This window comes from Sander vitreus, chromosome 2 (genome assembly GCF_031162955.1).
Source record: "Sander vitreus isolate 19-12246 chromosome 2, sanVit1, whole genome shotgun sequence".
NCBI lineage: Eukaryota > Metazoa > Chordata > Actinopteri > Perciformes > Percidae > Sander > Sander vitreus.
Genome location: NC_135856.1, coordinates 21,013,344 through 21,029,959, shown reverse-complemented (window position 1 = coordinate 21,029,959; position 16,616 = coordinate 21,013,344). Strand labels below are relative to the sequence as shown.

Sequence of the window (16,616 nt, the reverse complement as noted above, 5' to 3'; positions counted from 1 at the left end):
GACAGAGCAGATTGAAATATTTCTTCCTACATGTTAATGCCTGTAGAACAGGTAAGTATTAGTAAGCAAAGGTTTTATTCTAGCCTACTTAGAGTAACAAGTGTAGTGTTAGTTGTCATCAGCACCAAATTAATTGTGCTTGAAGCTGCATGGCATTTTCTCTGGTTTACCTGGGTGTTGTCCAGCGTGACTTAGATCCGCTATACCGAAACTAATCGGCATGTGAGATGCAAATACAGGCTCTCAGGCTAATTGGCCCCCCCACAGCCAATTAGCCTGAGAAAACCCTGTCAAGGTAAATCCAGCCTCCATGCATCTGTTACACCTGTGTCCTTCAGCCAGCTTAGGGTGATTGACAGTGGAGCACATCAGAGGAGCTAGGGAACGGAGGAAGTATTGATCAGGTCTGTTTTGTTCAGTAGTGGTCTTCAAATCCAGACTATGGTGACACTGAGATCATGTTGCACTGTAAACAAAAGAATGATTCAAAAAAACGTAGCAAGCTTGTTCTGTGTTTATTGCTGGTACCTTGGCAGCTTCAGGTTGAGTTAGATACAAATTCATTGTGTGGATGTTGCTAGACGATGAGGAGAGAGTGTGGGTTACTGCTGACTCTATGTGGTTTATTTTGAAGAGAAGTTTTACACAGCCACAGGGCCTCGTTCATTAAGTGTTCATACACGCAGATTTGATCTTGACACGTGCCTAAACAAAAAATTAAGGAAGCTTAAGGGGTTGATTAATATTGTTTCTCCTCCAAAACTTTCCCTTGTATTAACAATAGATACCGTCCTGTCTCCAACTGTTAGAAGGTCTTTCACTGCTCTTAGACATCGAAACAGCACTTATTTTATATATAAGTGTATAATGGCCTTTAACCCAGGGGCTCATTATCAATCACTGCCCACACCTTCCCTTCCCTTCCCTTCACCTGCCAATGCTCAGAAGCTTTGTCTGCCCTCACTATGTATCTCTTTATTTGTCCTCACACTCTCATTTTCACTTTCAAGACCATAGCAGGTTAAGAAGATAGGATCTGATGTGGACAGCACAAGCACACACACAAAACTGAAACATTTCACAATATGTGATCAGATCAATTGTTGATTGAGCATTCTACGTGGCAACTCCCAGAGGAGCTGTGTGAGCAAGAAGGTCATCTCTCAGTCTCTCCCTAATGATCATTCTACCTTACAACCCATGTTTAGTTGTATGCGCTACATCCAGCTAACAGTGAGATTAGTGTGTTTGGTATTACACTCTCTAAATCCTTCTCCCTGTTGTTCACAGTCCTACCGAGTTGGCCCCTTTCACCTGCCGTATTGTTTGGCTATGGCTATATTCTGCCCAGGCTCCCTTGACCCAAGCTGGTAATGCATTAATCCCCAGATCAATTGATAGATTGGCCCTGTCGGAGCTGCCGTAACTAAATCAGCTGCTCCTGATGATTCAGCACCAGCCAGGGAGCCGGGCCTGCTGTCACCAATCACAGATCACTAGCAGCTGAGACAGGTATGGACATTCTCCTGTCACTTGAACCTAATTTATTGCAAGCTACCACATTGATTAACCTTGTGCTGTGGTTCAAGCTTCCTATAAAAATGTGTGTGTGTGTGTGTGTGTGTGTGTGTGTGTGTGTGTGTGTGTGGCTGAATGAAGGAGAAGGAAACATAAAGGCAAGTGAGATGTTTACATTACTTCAGTAAACTTTGAACAAAAGGACTTTCGCTGTACAACCAGGAACACCTTTGTCAAAGTGGTGGCTGGTAACATTTAGCTGGGGGCAATTATATCTCTGGATGTTTCAATGATAAACAGTATTTTTAAATAATACCTTTCACATTGAGTGGGCAACATTATTTATCCTCTACAACTGGAATCTAATTCATTGACCAAGACTTGTTCTTTATCCATAATCTATTGTGGTTCCTCAGGGGCTATGTTTGTACATTTTTACAAGGATGTCTAATTGAGCTCAGACCTGAACCAGTCACTTGCCAGTTTAGTCTGTGTCCCTATTAGGGGTGGGCGATATGGACAAAAAATAATATCTCAATATTTTTGACGATTATGACGATAACGATAATTAGACAATAGCCTTTAAAAATGTGCTTTTAAAAGTCTGAGTTACTTAATCACTGATTTATTTATTTTCTTTAAAATGTAAGTATTCAAGTAAAAACAATTCAAAGACATACAAAATACTAATTGAACTAGTGTAGGAACATTGAACTCTGAGTAAACATTCACCTCTGCTGTAATGTAAATTGTGCAGCACACGCAAGATGAAATCATGACAGTAAACAAAGGGCTCTGTTCTGTAACATATTGCACATAACCATGTCCTTATTCGAAGCAGTCCTGGAGCTGGGATAGGGCAGTGTCAGGCCAGGTTGTGATAGTCCTTCTACTTGGCTGTATAGTCCTTCTAACCGAGATTTATGCTGGGATCAGGAGTAGTTGGATGTGATCTAACTGGCCCAGGTGAGGGAGAGGTGTAGTTCTGTATGCTTTCTTGATGTTAGAGTATGCTACATGGTCTAGTGTGTTCTTCCCTCTAGTAGCACAATCGACATGCTGGAAAAAGCTGGGGAGTACTTTAAGGATGCCTTGTTAAAGTCCCCTGCTACGATATGTATCCCCTCCAGGTGATCGCGCTGCAAATTGTTCACTATGGTTAGCAGTGAGCCAAACTTGTGCTAACGTTAGCATCAGGGGCTATATAGACGACAGTGTGCTGTTTTTGTGGTAAATAAAATGCCCTGTATATTACCGACAGGGCTACCAGGTCAGGTGAGCAGTGCTGGGCAATGATCCTGCTGTTGGTACTCCATTCATTATGCACAAAAATGCACAGTCCTCCTCCTCTGGTCTTGCCGGAGTTCTTGTCTTGATCCTGCCGGTAGCTAGCTCGGCCTGCTAGCTGCCAACAACAATCCACGGAGCGCCCGGTCTGGCTGCAATTTAATTTTTGCAGGATGGTAGGGGAAGACTCTGAATGGCTAGTACTTGTTGCTTGCTCTGGTGGGATTGGTTATGTTTAGGCAAGAGGAGTGGGATTGGTTATGGTTAGGGTAAGAATGTCAGGGTTAGCCAATCAGGGATGAGTTCCCTAATGAATATTCATGAGTCATCCCCTACCACCCTGCAAAAAAAAAACTTGCGGTCTGGCTATGTCCCCCGGGATGTTATGAGCCGCGGGAAAGGCTCTCGTAATGGCTGTGTTGTATCGTAGTCCTATATTGATTAGTTCAGTGTGGCTGTACTTGTATAAATATACACCGACAGCAGGGCTAGTAGCCGCTGCACAATCGCGCACCGCCATCTTTGTTGACATTAGTGAACAGGGGCGCCGCCAGGAATTTTGGGCCCCATGACAAAAAATCGAATTGGGCCCCCTCTGCGCAGCTGTTGTCACCACATCTCTAGGACCTAACTGTCCCATTAAAAGCTTTACATAACTCTAATTAAAGGCTTGCAACTGTCTTGCTTCTTGTAGTTCAATACAGTTAATATTGTCTGTATCTTACATGCAGGCTCAGGTAAGCTACTCACTGTTTCCAACTGTCCAGCATCCAGTACAGACAGTAGGTTGTTGTTTTTTTATTTTATTTCATAATGATCATTATGTGAGAAAATAATTTGAAAGTGTTTGAATGTATGTCATTAATAAATATTTCATTTTCTTTTTTGTAATGGTAAAAAGAGCAAGAGAGAGAGAGAAATCCCCACAGACTCCCTGCAATGATGCTAAGTGGCATGTCATTGAACACAATGTTGCTCACCTTCTTCACTGGGACAGGGAGGGGCACAGTAAGGGGGAGACTGGGGTGCTGCTGACTCATCTGTTGTTAAGTCTGCTAAAAGGGGTAGGGACAATGATTTAATATGAATATCTTGCTAAACGTTTCCCTGCACTGATTAAATGGTGATTAAATGTAGGCTAACACTAGTCTGTAGCTAGCTAGCTTAAATGTAGGCTAACACTAGTCTGTAGCTAGCTAGCTTATTTCATTATGGACATTAAGCCAACAGGTTAATACCAATCACAGACTATAAGCTACCCACCTTTCTTGGTGAAAAACTGGGTTACAATTTGACACCCTTTCCTTTGTCTTTCCTCTCTCTCTTTTCTCTCTTTCCTTTTTTGAAAACCAGATTTTGATTTAATGTTACTTGGTAACATTGTGGTCACTGTAGTTCTGGCGCATCTACTGACTGCAACCAAACTGTCACTGAGTCTGAGTGTGCTACGGCAGGACCAAACCATTTTATGCAGATACAGGGGGGTGGTCGGTCAATATGGCTGTTTACTTTTTGGTCAATGGGGATTTAACTTTTACTGCCAAAAACAAGTAAAAACAAAGAGATCATTAATTGTATTATTATATTTGAAATATATATATATACTGAATAATGAAGGTTTAATAATTTTATATTAGTTATCTATTTTTTGGGGCCCCTGTCAGTCATGGGCCCTTGGAATTGTCCAAACTTTCCCCCCCTATACGGCACCCCTGTTAGTGAATGTGTAGCATTCCAATGCGTGTTTTGAAGTGTTTCTTTCTAAGTAATTTAAATGCTCAATAATGTCAATTTGCACATCGTTAACACAACAAGGATGATATTATCATAGACGATGTAAATCGCCCACCCCTAGTCCCTATATAGTGAAACTATATCAAACAAAATGCCAACAAGGGTCACAGTAATGCATACCATACCAATTGCATGTGACTGTGACTAATCCATGAAACAGACTGTATGAAGAGATCTAAAATGCCTCAGGTGAATGTTTTAAAAAAAATAAAATAAAAGGACGAAAGGAGAAAGAAAAGAAAAATGGTATGTTCCTGTTGTGTTGAGCAGTGATCAAAGGCATCACTATCTAAAAGTGTGCAACATCTTGAGTTAAGGCCATATACAGTAGCTACTGTTGTTTTCAGAGAGCCGTTAGGCTTAACAAACTTAATTTATTTAAAGATGCACAGGTATTTTAAGCATCTACATTATTATTTATTGAATAATACACTTTATGAGCAGGCTTCGTAATGATTTCCTCCATTTTCACTCTTGGTTGTTGATTTACCATCATAGGGGATGCTGAGAAGCTGAGAAGTTAAAGCATTTTCTTTTTTGTGTCTCTGTGATCTACTTTCTGTTCTATGCCAGGACAGCCAGAGGCTGTCAGCAATCTCCCAGCTGTAGCCTCTAAAACACAACTCATGGGCCTAATGAAGCAAGGCACAATTACTTTAGTAAAAAGCTGTCATGCCTTAATAAGGGGAAGGGGCATCTGAGTGTCATAAACACTTTTTTTCAAGAGTAAGTAAAAGGAAAGGATCTCTGTAGCTTTAAAATCATACTCTGAGCAAATAATGGCTGCACAGTCTTTCTGAATGAAAGAGCCTTACCTACAGTTTATGCACATTACAGTCCTGCAGCAGCCTTTTCTTTTAACATTTATCAAAAATCATTTCTTCAATGATTTTGCAGACTGAAAAGTCAGTAGGGGTTAAATAAGGAGAGAAAAAAGATGAACGACATTTATGTTGAAAATAAAAGGGATTACCATTTATATTTTCTTAACGTCCAAATAATTCTAAAAGCAAAAGCACTGTGACACCCTTTTTTTCAAAATTGTTAAATTTTAGAACTATAGCATGTAACACATTGGGATAACAACAACAAAAACAATAAGCACAGCTTTGAAAACAAATGAAGGTCATTCTCCCCAGCATTCACAGACACACACATGCATGCAGAGTGTAAAACTACTGCTAGCTGCTGCACTGTTAATATTCTATTACAACCAGAGAGGATCTCTAATCTAATAAGGACCCTTATCTAATAGCCCCCCATTGTTTCTAGACTACTTTATGAGCCCAGATGCCACAACAAATACACATAATTAGGTTGACGATTATAGAGTATTACATAGGGCCTTTTGCCAGCAGGAAAACTGATACTGTAGGGATCAATAGCCAACTGGCTTGCCAATTGCTAAATGGCCACAAATGACACTTAATACATGCTGGATAGACCGTTAGTGCACAGTTTCAGCAGGTAACACATGCAGGAAATCCAAAGGATTATCTCTGAAATTTCATTTTGGTCATCGGCAAAAGTCAAAATAACTCAAATAATGCAGGGTCAAATATTATGGTTTGTGTTAGGTTGTTTATGATATTAACTTCATTTAAAAACACTCTTTCGAGAGCTGCATTCAGACTGGCCTAGATTTGCACAGTGTTGAATGAGTTACTAAAGTAATTTGTCCTTTAAGGAGAAGTCCTTCACAAACACTCAGCAGCAGTACTCAGTGCGTTTAGAAGCAGTTTAAAAAAACTATTATATTCGGGCAATACCCCGATTTCTCAGACGCCATGTAAACGCCTTACCCCGGTTAAAATCAGAGTTCTAATAATCTGGTTAACAGAGGTAGAGAACTCCTTTAGTAACCGGGGTTTCCCTGTATGTATACACCTTAACCGGGCTACGATTAGTTTAAGCATCTGCGCATGCTTCAACTGCCCCTCCCCACTCTGCTGGGGTTGGTTTTTCAACCGGTAATAATCCGTCAGCGCTGTGAGTCGCAGTCGTTGCTATGACACCATACCACAAAACAGCGATGCCCGAATCAGCGGGCCATCTGCAGCAAAGAGCCTGTGGTCCATCTGTTTTACTTCCCGCCGAGGCAGCAGCGGACATCGCGAGATGACTAAACAGGTTGTCCATCTCAGGGGCTGTCAACACTGTGTCTCGGCAAAAAGTGGAGGGACCGAGCAGCCCCTGCTGCAGCCGCTAGCTAACGTTAATGTTAGTTAGCTAACAAAGTTAGCTTGCTAATTCCACCCGACACTGGTTAATGTTACTGATATAATTAGACAAACAAGTTGTCAGTCGTCTGGCGAGAACACTGTGCATTCCTACGCTGTGTAAGAGTGTGTGAATGAAACATTAAGTTGTTAAATTTTACTAATTGAGAGGCCGATCGGTATAATGTTGACATAATTATGTCAACCGGAAGAAAAAGCCAGTTGTGCGCATATGCAGTAAAAGAAATGGACCAACAGATCTCGTTACTCTGGACGGAGACCAGTGAAGGATATTAGAAGCACTTTTCCGGTGATGGCTGAGCGTTACTGCTCAGCCTCCAACTGAGAGAGATGATGTGAATGTGACGTGAGCAGCCTGTCTGAAAGTTGTAAGTCTTCTGGTAGCTGTGCCAAGAGAAATCTCAATCATTCCCAATCTTGCAGATGGAAAGCGTAGGTATATGTAAGGATATAACATAGGCACAGGCTAATTATTGCTAACTAAAATGCTAGTTAACATTAGTAATTAAACTTAAACAGCTAATGTAAGTCAAAACTGCCTGCGAGCTTCTCCTGTACTATACGGTAATTCCTCTACTATGCGACAGTAAGTCGTGTGGTTATGACACAATCGTTAGCCTATTTTTACAAAAACGTCTGCTACGGAGCCCTAACGTGAGATCCAAGGTAATGGAGCCTTTGATACATTGCCGTGTTTCTTTAGAAATAAACAATGGACAAATAAAGTCTTTAAACGCTTCAGATGTAAAGTTATTCACTGTCAACGGGACGCCAAAATGAATGGCAGTCAATGGGATGCTAACGGCAGGTGATGGCTTGTTAGCAACAAAATGGCTCAACAGGAGCTACGCTCTGTGGAGGCAGGCTTACCCCCTTGGTTGTGCGTTGGCAGATCACCACCTACTGTACCGATGTTAGTTATTCCGTCATTCTCCCCATTCTTCCCCGCTCATGTAAACAGGGATAACTGGCATAACCTGGTTATTCACTAACCGGGGTAAGCCCAGTCACTGCTGTGCATGTAAACCCACTGACTGATGACCCACTTCAGTTATCCGTGTCACTTTTAAAATCCTGCAAGTTCTCATTTTAGGCCCTTGTAATGGTTTACGAAACTAAAACTAAACAGCTAAAAAGAAAGGACAGGAGGATAACAGATTATTAAGAGAAAATAATGAAAGGACTCTTAATACTTCATTTACCACCAGCAGCAGAAGTAAGGTATTAACATCTCCTGAACTTCTTCCTCCAAAGATGGCTACAACACCTCAGGCTAAAATTACCAATGTGGACTCTGAGTCCCAGTTTAGTAGAACACATGGGAACAATACAGTCATTTTGAACATAGCAATAACTCACCAACAGTCGAGGCCCATTAGGGGTTATCTAAGAATTCAGGCTGGCCTAGGAAGTGCCTCACTCTGGAAGTTATAGGCGCTGCCTTTTCAGTGATGTATAGCTCTGTTTAGGGCACCTGAAAGGTTGCCATGTAGATTGTATCTCAATGTTAACTTTACCTTACCATTCCTTGAGAGCCTTGCAAAACAAAGATGTCTAAGTTTAAATTTCATTCAGACTTATCTTTGACTAAAGTATTGTTATGTACCAAATAAGTAAGCATACATTATTGCAATCTTTGTTGCCACCACTGCTGCTATTACTCTCACAAATACAATATTAATGTGATAAGCCTGCCAAGCTCCCATTCAATAAGCAATGATGTCATCATCGCCAAATAGACAGCAGAAAGATAGACAGGTAGATAGATAGATAGATAGATAGATAGATAGATAGATAGATAGATAGATAGATAGATAGATAGATATGGTTGGTTTGCATGTATGTCTGAAACTAAGGTTATGCTGTATGAATGTTTTGTGTCATTAATCCGGTAATTGGTTTCAAGTGTCCCACATGCGTAACTGTATTTGTGTTTAATTAACTTGAATGTGTTGTTTGTTAGCTGTGAACTCTTGAATATGCGATTCTATATTTTGTAACGTTTATATTCTAGTTAAAATGCATATGTGCTATGATGTGTGCAGACGTGTATGTCTTAACAGATATACTAAAGGAATTCTGACAACGGTTTTATCTGCAAAAGTTGCAGGAATGAGTCCAACACTTAGTTTTAGGATGATAAAAGGAGATCAGACATTTAATAGATTTGACATTGAACATTTCAGAAATCTTTTTATGGTTTAATGGCACAATCGCAAAGTCCAGTACAAAGAACTAAGTCATGTGTGCAAGGTCAATGACAGTGTATCCAAGTGTATCTACTATTTTTGCTTGTGTAGACACAGCTTACAGCTCACTATGCACAGAAGGGTCTGTTAAAGAAGAATATAAATTGGATGTGTGATGATTAATCATTGTCTTGGCCAGCCTCATAACCTTTAAACAGCTGTAACAATCACAGTGGCGCATAAGGCAAATGGCTCACCAAATGGAGAAGAAAGGTCCAGACTGGCTTCTCAAAGAAGGAAAATACTGGTGTTGCCAAGGAGGTTTAGAGTCTCAAAAGACAAACATGTGACATTACCAATGCATATGCAGCCAAATGCCCATTATGATGGCTATATTATAATAAGAACAATAAAGTTTTTTGTTTTTTTTTAAATAGCGTTCTCCTCCCACCTTTGGCCCTGTCACACCACTCAAAGAACGAAAATACCAAAGAGGTGGGCAAAGAGAAATCCAAGGTAAGAAAATTTCCAGAGCCGCTTATGTCCAACCAAAGACATCATCTTGGTTGAGTAAAGCTGAGCCAGCCTAATTATAAGGCTTTTGCCTTAGGTGTAACACTTGATGTTTGATGGCAGGTGAAAGTATCATAAAGTGGAGAGAGGTATTTAGTTCTGCATTCCTACAAAAAGATTTGACCAGTGAATGAGAGAGCAGTGTCAGGATTAAGTAGAAAAGTCAAAGGAGATCATCAGCATGTGTGTCTATTTCCATGTGTTTGTTCAAATGAGGTGCACAAATAAGCATGTGTACAGTTGAAGTTAGCTAATGAGAGAGAATGAAATCATGAGAGAGTGAACTCACGTTGTTCATGTACTCGCTCAACAAATCTTGCAGGGCCTGTCGAACGGCGTTGCACTCAGCCACAATGCGTTCACGCCGGTCGTCACGTGTGCATGAGGAGTCAGCCATTAGTGCGGCACCACTGATGATGCTCTCCAAGCGCTCCTCCAGAGAGGGCCGGAAACGAGCCTCACTGAATGTCAGAGGGTCCAGGATGATCTTGTTCTGTAGGACAAAAAGACAAGTAGGTCAAGACAGTAATGCAGGCACAGCTGGGCTAAAGCATGACCAATGGACAACCAAACTGTAAAACTTTGATAAGCTGTAATTCACATTTCATCATAGGCTTTGATAAAATGTATAAAGTGATTATAGTGCATTTTGTGACAGTACCCCAGTGGTACAAGACAAGAGCATTTGCCTGTAGGGAAGAATTTCTGATAACAGCAGGATTATCAGTTGACCATATAAAAACATAAACATGCCAGGAGCCTGCTAACCAGCCAGTGAACTAGTTAAATGGTTTAACGCTAATTAGGGAAGTAGAGCGTATCAGAAAAAGTAGGACAATGTGCCTTTTTCTTCATTAATGATTATAAATGTTTTAATTTAATGGCAGGTATACAGCACATGAAAACATAGACATGATTTTTATACAGAGGAACAGTATTAAGGGAGTTTGAACACAGGGTAGCTTGACTTGGAAGTAATACATTTGTATTACTCTGCCTAAATGATAGAGTATTATACTGTATAGAGAACAATAGGACTTAACTTCAGCCTAGGCTTCTCTGACAATAATGTGAACACTGCGGTAATAAAGCCATTTATTTTTTTTGGAGAGATAGGAATCGGCGTCCCATGAATCAGAGACACCAATACATGAAGCAGAACAACAACATGTGCCTGGCAATTTACTACCAAGAGTGTTTCTATCATATAACGTTTCCATCTATTCACAAGGGAACATTTACCTAATAGCAATTCCAGTTTAGTCTTTCCATCCTAAGGTTCAACAAAAACAACTAAATAAAAAGCTTCTTTAGCTTCATCGCCCAACCAAAGTTGCATTTCCGTGTCATCAAAGCTGTAAATAAACTAAACATTCACCAACAACTCTTGAGAAGGAAATCCTGTTATCCGGTTCTGCAAGTGTTGGGTTATAGTACGGAGCAAACGTGCAGTGTCTGGTCTCTCCTCAGCTGGTCTAACCCTGGGGCAGGGTGACAGACTGTCAAATGATGCATAATTACATGTAAGGTAAGAGAGCAAGCACCAAGCATAACCTACTTTTCATTTGCAGCTGGCAGGAAAGAGCAGTAAATACAAAATGTTGCAGTAAAAAAAAGAAACTAGATGGGGAAAGAAGAGAGTTTGAGGCTACAGAAAAAAAACAAGATCAAAGGGAGAGAGAGGGAGAGAAAAAGCAGAAAAGAAATGTCTGAAAGTGGTCCAATATAAAAGCAAATCAATCTGACTGAGCTGACCTACAACAAGCGAAATCCCCAATAGTGAATGACCTTATAAACTCATGACATTACCCACACAGGCTTTCAAAAATGTTCATGTACCTGTACATTTCCTCAAGGATACCATGACGAAAGCCTTATGTGTAATATATAGCCTTAATTAGCTTGTTTTATGTCAGCTTTGAGTGGTAATACATTTTCAGTGTGTGTACAGGCATTTAATTCCATTCATCACTTTGAGCTTATATTTCATAGACTTCTTTACAGCTCTTCTTTCTGCTGTGTGGTACAGCAGGAATAGCATACTGTGGACAAACTGATTATTGATTTTATTTTTTTTTGTCTCTAAGGCCACCTATGCCATCATTAGCGAACACACGCAGATATTCTTAACTCTGTGTTGGTGTTGCAATAATCACTAGCAGTTCATTTAGTTATGTGTATTCTTCACAGTAAAGTATGGGGTAAAACAAATAAAATAATGTTTATTTGCTTGTTTCTTTCCACCTTCTTCCAACATTCATGTTCATGTTTTCACATTATACTTCTACAGCTGTTCAATAAAGGTACAGCACGTAGATGAGGCTAGCTGCTTTCAGTTTAATGCTAATTGTGCCAGATTTATCTCTGTTGTGGAATCATAGAGGTGAAATTACTTTTGATCCTCTCAACTAACTGTGATCAAGTGACCAAAAAATCCTATTTGGTTATACGTAAATAATGTATTTGTGCAAGATATACAGATTTGACGTTTACTCTTACTAGTATCAGCCTATGATATAGAGCCTCCAGTCTATTTCCATTATTAAACAAAAGCTTTGAGAAGGCAAAAAGGAACAAAACAAAGCTCAATACACCATGGATCTCAACATAGAAAGATGCAAAGAAATGAACATGAAGGGACTCTGAGAAAATCCTTTACTCAATTGTTATTCCACACAGGATGTAAGGTTGCAATTATCACTGGGAGTTGGGAATAGGCAGAGTAGAAAGAGGTACAAATGCCGGGTTGACAAAGGCTGAGAGGTTTTCAAAGTAATTGGCAATGGCTGAAATCATCCTCCAAGAAGCTCACAAACGTGACTGATAGTGTCAGTTTCCTCAATGAGCTACACATTTTTCTGTTTCTGTTTTACTTTGTTGTTTGTTGTTTGCTTTAAAGGCCCAAATTAGCCAGCATCTGAAAAGTGCACACAGTTTTACACAGTAAATTATGCCACAATCAAAGCCTGTAGAATTCAAAGCCTTCTTATACAACTAACATACCTGAGTCCAATTTATGTTTTAATATACTGTAGCACACCTCACAGTGACTTTTTCCTTTGTAGATCAATCATTGATGAATGCTCTTCACCTTCACATACAATATATTCAATGCTGCAAGACTAAAATGATATTTTACAAATCTACATCAGGAATTTTTATTTTCACTTCTTCTCCTCTGGAAGTTCACAGATCAGAGTCAGCAGTGTGACTGGCAAATGGGGATTTGGTGTTGTGTAGTGTTCGAAGATAATTCAGCAGAGCATATATGCTGACACTGAATTTTGAAGCCTTTCAATGCAGCATGTCAAAATCCTAAAACATTTTAATCAATTCTTTGAATAGAGTAAAAATAGTTCTAGGTCAAATGTATTCTTTGCTTTTTCATAATGTCATGTGCAGCTAACTGAAATGTACAACAAAATGATTACAAAATGATGACAAAATGACACAATTTGATTAAAAAAGTGTCACCGCCTATCTCATCCTTATATTAAACAGGTTTTGCAGATTTCCAAATGGTTTGGAAAAAAAGATCTATTGTAGTTTCATGATAGGTTGCATGCACTTAGACAGATCTTACCTGCAGGCTAATGAAAGAGTTACGTTTTTTTCTTCAATTCAAGGTCATGCTTTAAGCCTGTAATTCAATGTGAATGTTGATTTTGACAGTGTATCAGAGCCAGAGGCAACCTTATGTTTGCCCCACAAAGAGTGAGGTTATTAGTTTGACCCCACTTTGGGGCATCAACCAGTGGGACAGGGCACATGTCACATCATCCTATGTCAAATGTGCCTTCCAGGACTTTCCAATATTTTATAACAATTATTTTGTCTAAGAGGGAAGTTCAACAAAGTCTTGAACATACCACTGCACTGCCTCCGGTTGCCCTATTCTAGGGTTCGAGGGCTGTTTGGCTATGACAATTATGCAGTTTGACAAAGATCTGCCCACACACTGACCAAGGAGGGGCATTAGTCATAACCCACTCTCTGATTGATTAACCTTAATGAACAGCGCCTTACTCAGGGTTAAAATTTGGCCGTCTATTGTCACACAGTGGAAGACAACTTAAACAGCTTTGAAAAGGCCAATTTGTGTGGGTGTGTTAAAAAAGTAACTTTAAAACCATTACTCATCAAAAAGAAGCAGGAAAAAGGGGGCGTGCAGTTCATTTACAATCATTTACAATTGTGAACGTGTGACTAACAACATTAAATCTTGGCCCACAGTTATATTCTCATGCCATCCCATCAGTGTAGGACATTCTAAGTTCCTGCTTGATGGAGCCTTTCAGAAGTTAAGGCAGGCACAGAAGTTGTCTGAGTTTCATAGTTGTCAAATAATATTAGTCCATGTTCTATCTCTAACATGAGGAGGTCCTGAAGACATTTAGCACTCATTCTATTTGCATACAATGCTGGACTCTGCATTCTCACTGCTACACCACTGCTTGCATACAGGAAGTATACTCCCTGCACCTCGACTGCCTCATCCTCAAGTTTTGTAACAATCAAAAAGTTACACTAGCAGCAATTGGCCACCTGTGTGTGCATAAGTGTGAATATAGGCGAAGCTCCAAGCACAGATACAATATGTGCGGATTTTCTACAAACCTTTGCTCCACATTTTTAAACCATTGTGGCAGAGCTGGTATGAAGTACACACTGGGGAAATGACTGTACATGTGTGCTATATTATTTTGTGGCTTATTGATGACGAATACTTCTAGTTGACAATGACCCATCACTATGATAATCAGATGCTGGGTTAGATATAACATATACTAACATTTTTATCGTGAGTTGGTTCCTGTCCAATCCAATCCAATCTTCCTTTGGGATACTAAAATGCAACTTTTTGGCTTTTGCTCCTTGAATTTTACCATAACCTAAAGATACAAAAGTAATTGATGTATTCTGACATGTAATGTTTTCATCCATCCATCCATTTATTCACCTGGTAGACCTCCTGGAGTATACTAAATATTTCAAGGGTGAGCTTTTACCATGTCTTTATATTGTAAAGTAAGCTAAACTGGGTAGCGCTGAATCTTTTATACGCAAAAACAGTAGGACATCAGAGAAAAGAGACCTCAATACATTACAGGGCAGAATGTTGAATGTTTCATATAATACTAAGGTGGAGTTAAGCAAAGGACACATTTTTGAGAAAATGCATAACACGAGAATGGTGAAAAGTACTTTCAACAAGCCTTATGGGTCAACAGACAAAATGACAAAACAGAAAAACCACAAATCCACGTTTGAGCACTTTAACACAAAGGAAGATGAACAGAAAGAAAACAAAATCGAAATTGCCTCTTAAACTCAAAATGTCAAAACAATAAATGTTTGGTTAATTGCTAAATAGGAAATCAGACCGAAAAACTGCCTAAAATGATTTGATGATTGGACCAACCAGTCAAGTTGCAGTTTACATCCATGTCCAGACTCATATGATATATGTAGTGAAGGTATTCGGTATAATAAAAGGTATTAAGTGTATTTTCTGGCAAAACCTGGATGCTTCGCACACATTTTCAACAGGAGATCTGTACAATCACCACAGTTTTAAGATTAGGGTCATCAATTCAGTATCTGACCAAATGTGAAATATGGTCACAGTCTCCCGTTCTGTTCCAGGATTATGGCAATACGATGGAGATATTGCATTCATGAGAATGGGACGAACAGACATGAGGGCGCAGTGATCTTGACCTTAACTTTGACCACCAAAATCGAATTAGCTCATCCTTGAGTCCAAGTGAACGTTTGTGCCAAATGTGAAGAGATTCCCTCAAAGCGTTCCTGAGATATCGCGTTCACAGGAATGGAACAGATGTGAGGTGACCTTTGACCTCCATGTGGACGCATTTTTGCAGCAATTTTAATCCACTAGTAGTAGTTGAGAATGTGCCTGTTTGGAACGGGCCGATTGCTTGGCCTGTGGTACTGCTGGTTGTAGAATTCTTCAAAACCAAAATGTACCCCAAAATTACTTACAGAAGGACCCAAACCACGTAATATGCAATTCCACTGTACAGTATGACCTACTACTGACTTACAGGGTAGGAAGACATTGTGCTACTATATTTACCTGCCAGAGAACATGGCAGATTCAGAATTTAAAAACAACCCCCCCCCTCCACTGTTCTGCAGGTGGCGTCTACCTTACCTTCCCCCCAAAGACAGACACACATACATACATATACACACACACACACACACACACACACACACACACTTGACATATTCACATCAAGTGTCAACACCCACATATATATATATGGGTGGTACGGTTCACAAAATCCACGGTTCGGTTCGTATCACGGTTTTAGGGTCACGGTTTTCGGTTCTGTACGGTTCTTGTTATTTTTTCTTTTAATCTTTAACACTCCTATGCTGAAATATACTTCAGCATATGATATATAGCTAAAATTAACATACTGCATGCATGTTGCACAATACATGCACACAGTGGCAGTTCTATCTATTGTTTTATTTCCGCTGTCATCATAGGTAACATGAAATCCAAAATGTTCCCACACACCAGACTTATACGACGCTAGCGCATCCTCAAACTCCAGGCAGCCTTCCTTATCTCTCCCACTTGACATTTCTGCATGTGACGTGACCTGCAGCACTCCACACTCCACACTCCCGAGGAGCGGTCGGCTCGGTGCCTATCAAAATCTGACAAAAATCTTTTAAACTGACCTTTGTCGATCCAAAAAATTTATTCAGAATGAGACGCCATTAAATTCGGGAGCAGCAAGAACCATGTGACGCGTTCGTCCAATCAGCTGCCATGTGTTGCGTTCGTCACGCTCATCCCACTTGTCGTTTCCAGTAAGTGTTTTAACATAGGTGTCGAAAGTGGGCACTACAGCAGTAAGTGGTTAGTGCACATTAACAGTGTACTGACGAACCGTGCGACGCACACACGCTCCGAACCGAGACATGAGAACTGAGTGGTTCGGATGTTTTTTCATGAACCGTACCACCCCTACCA

General features: G+C 40.1%; 1 protein-coding gene across 3 annotated transcripts in view; it reads right to left on the bottom strand.

Moving 5' to 3' along the window:
* The window catches only part of ctnna2 (catenin (cadherin-associated protein), alpha 2), a 306,540-nt gene that overhangs the window by 221,138 nt on the left and 68,786 nt on the right, over positions 1 to 16,616 (bottom strand). For all 3 annotated transcript variants that reach the window (XM_078260893.1, XM_078260901.1, XM_078260909.1), the window contains one exon: positions 9,891 to 10,094. In XM_078260893.1, the coding sequence (XP_078117019.1) occupies positions 9,891 to 10,094 (204 nt within the window). The remainder of the gene's footprint in view (positions 1 to 9,890; positions 10,095 to 16,616) is intronic.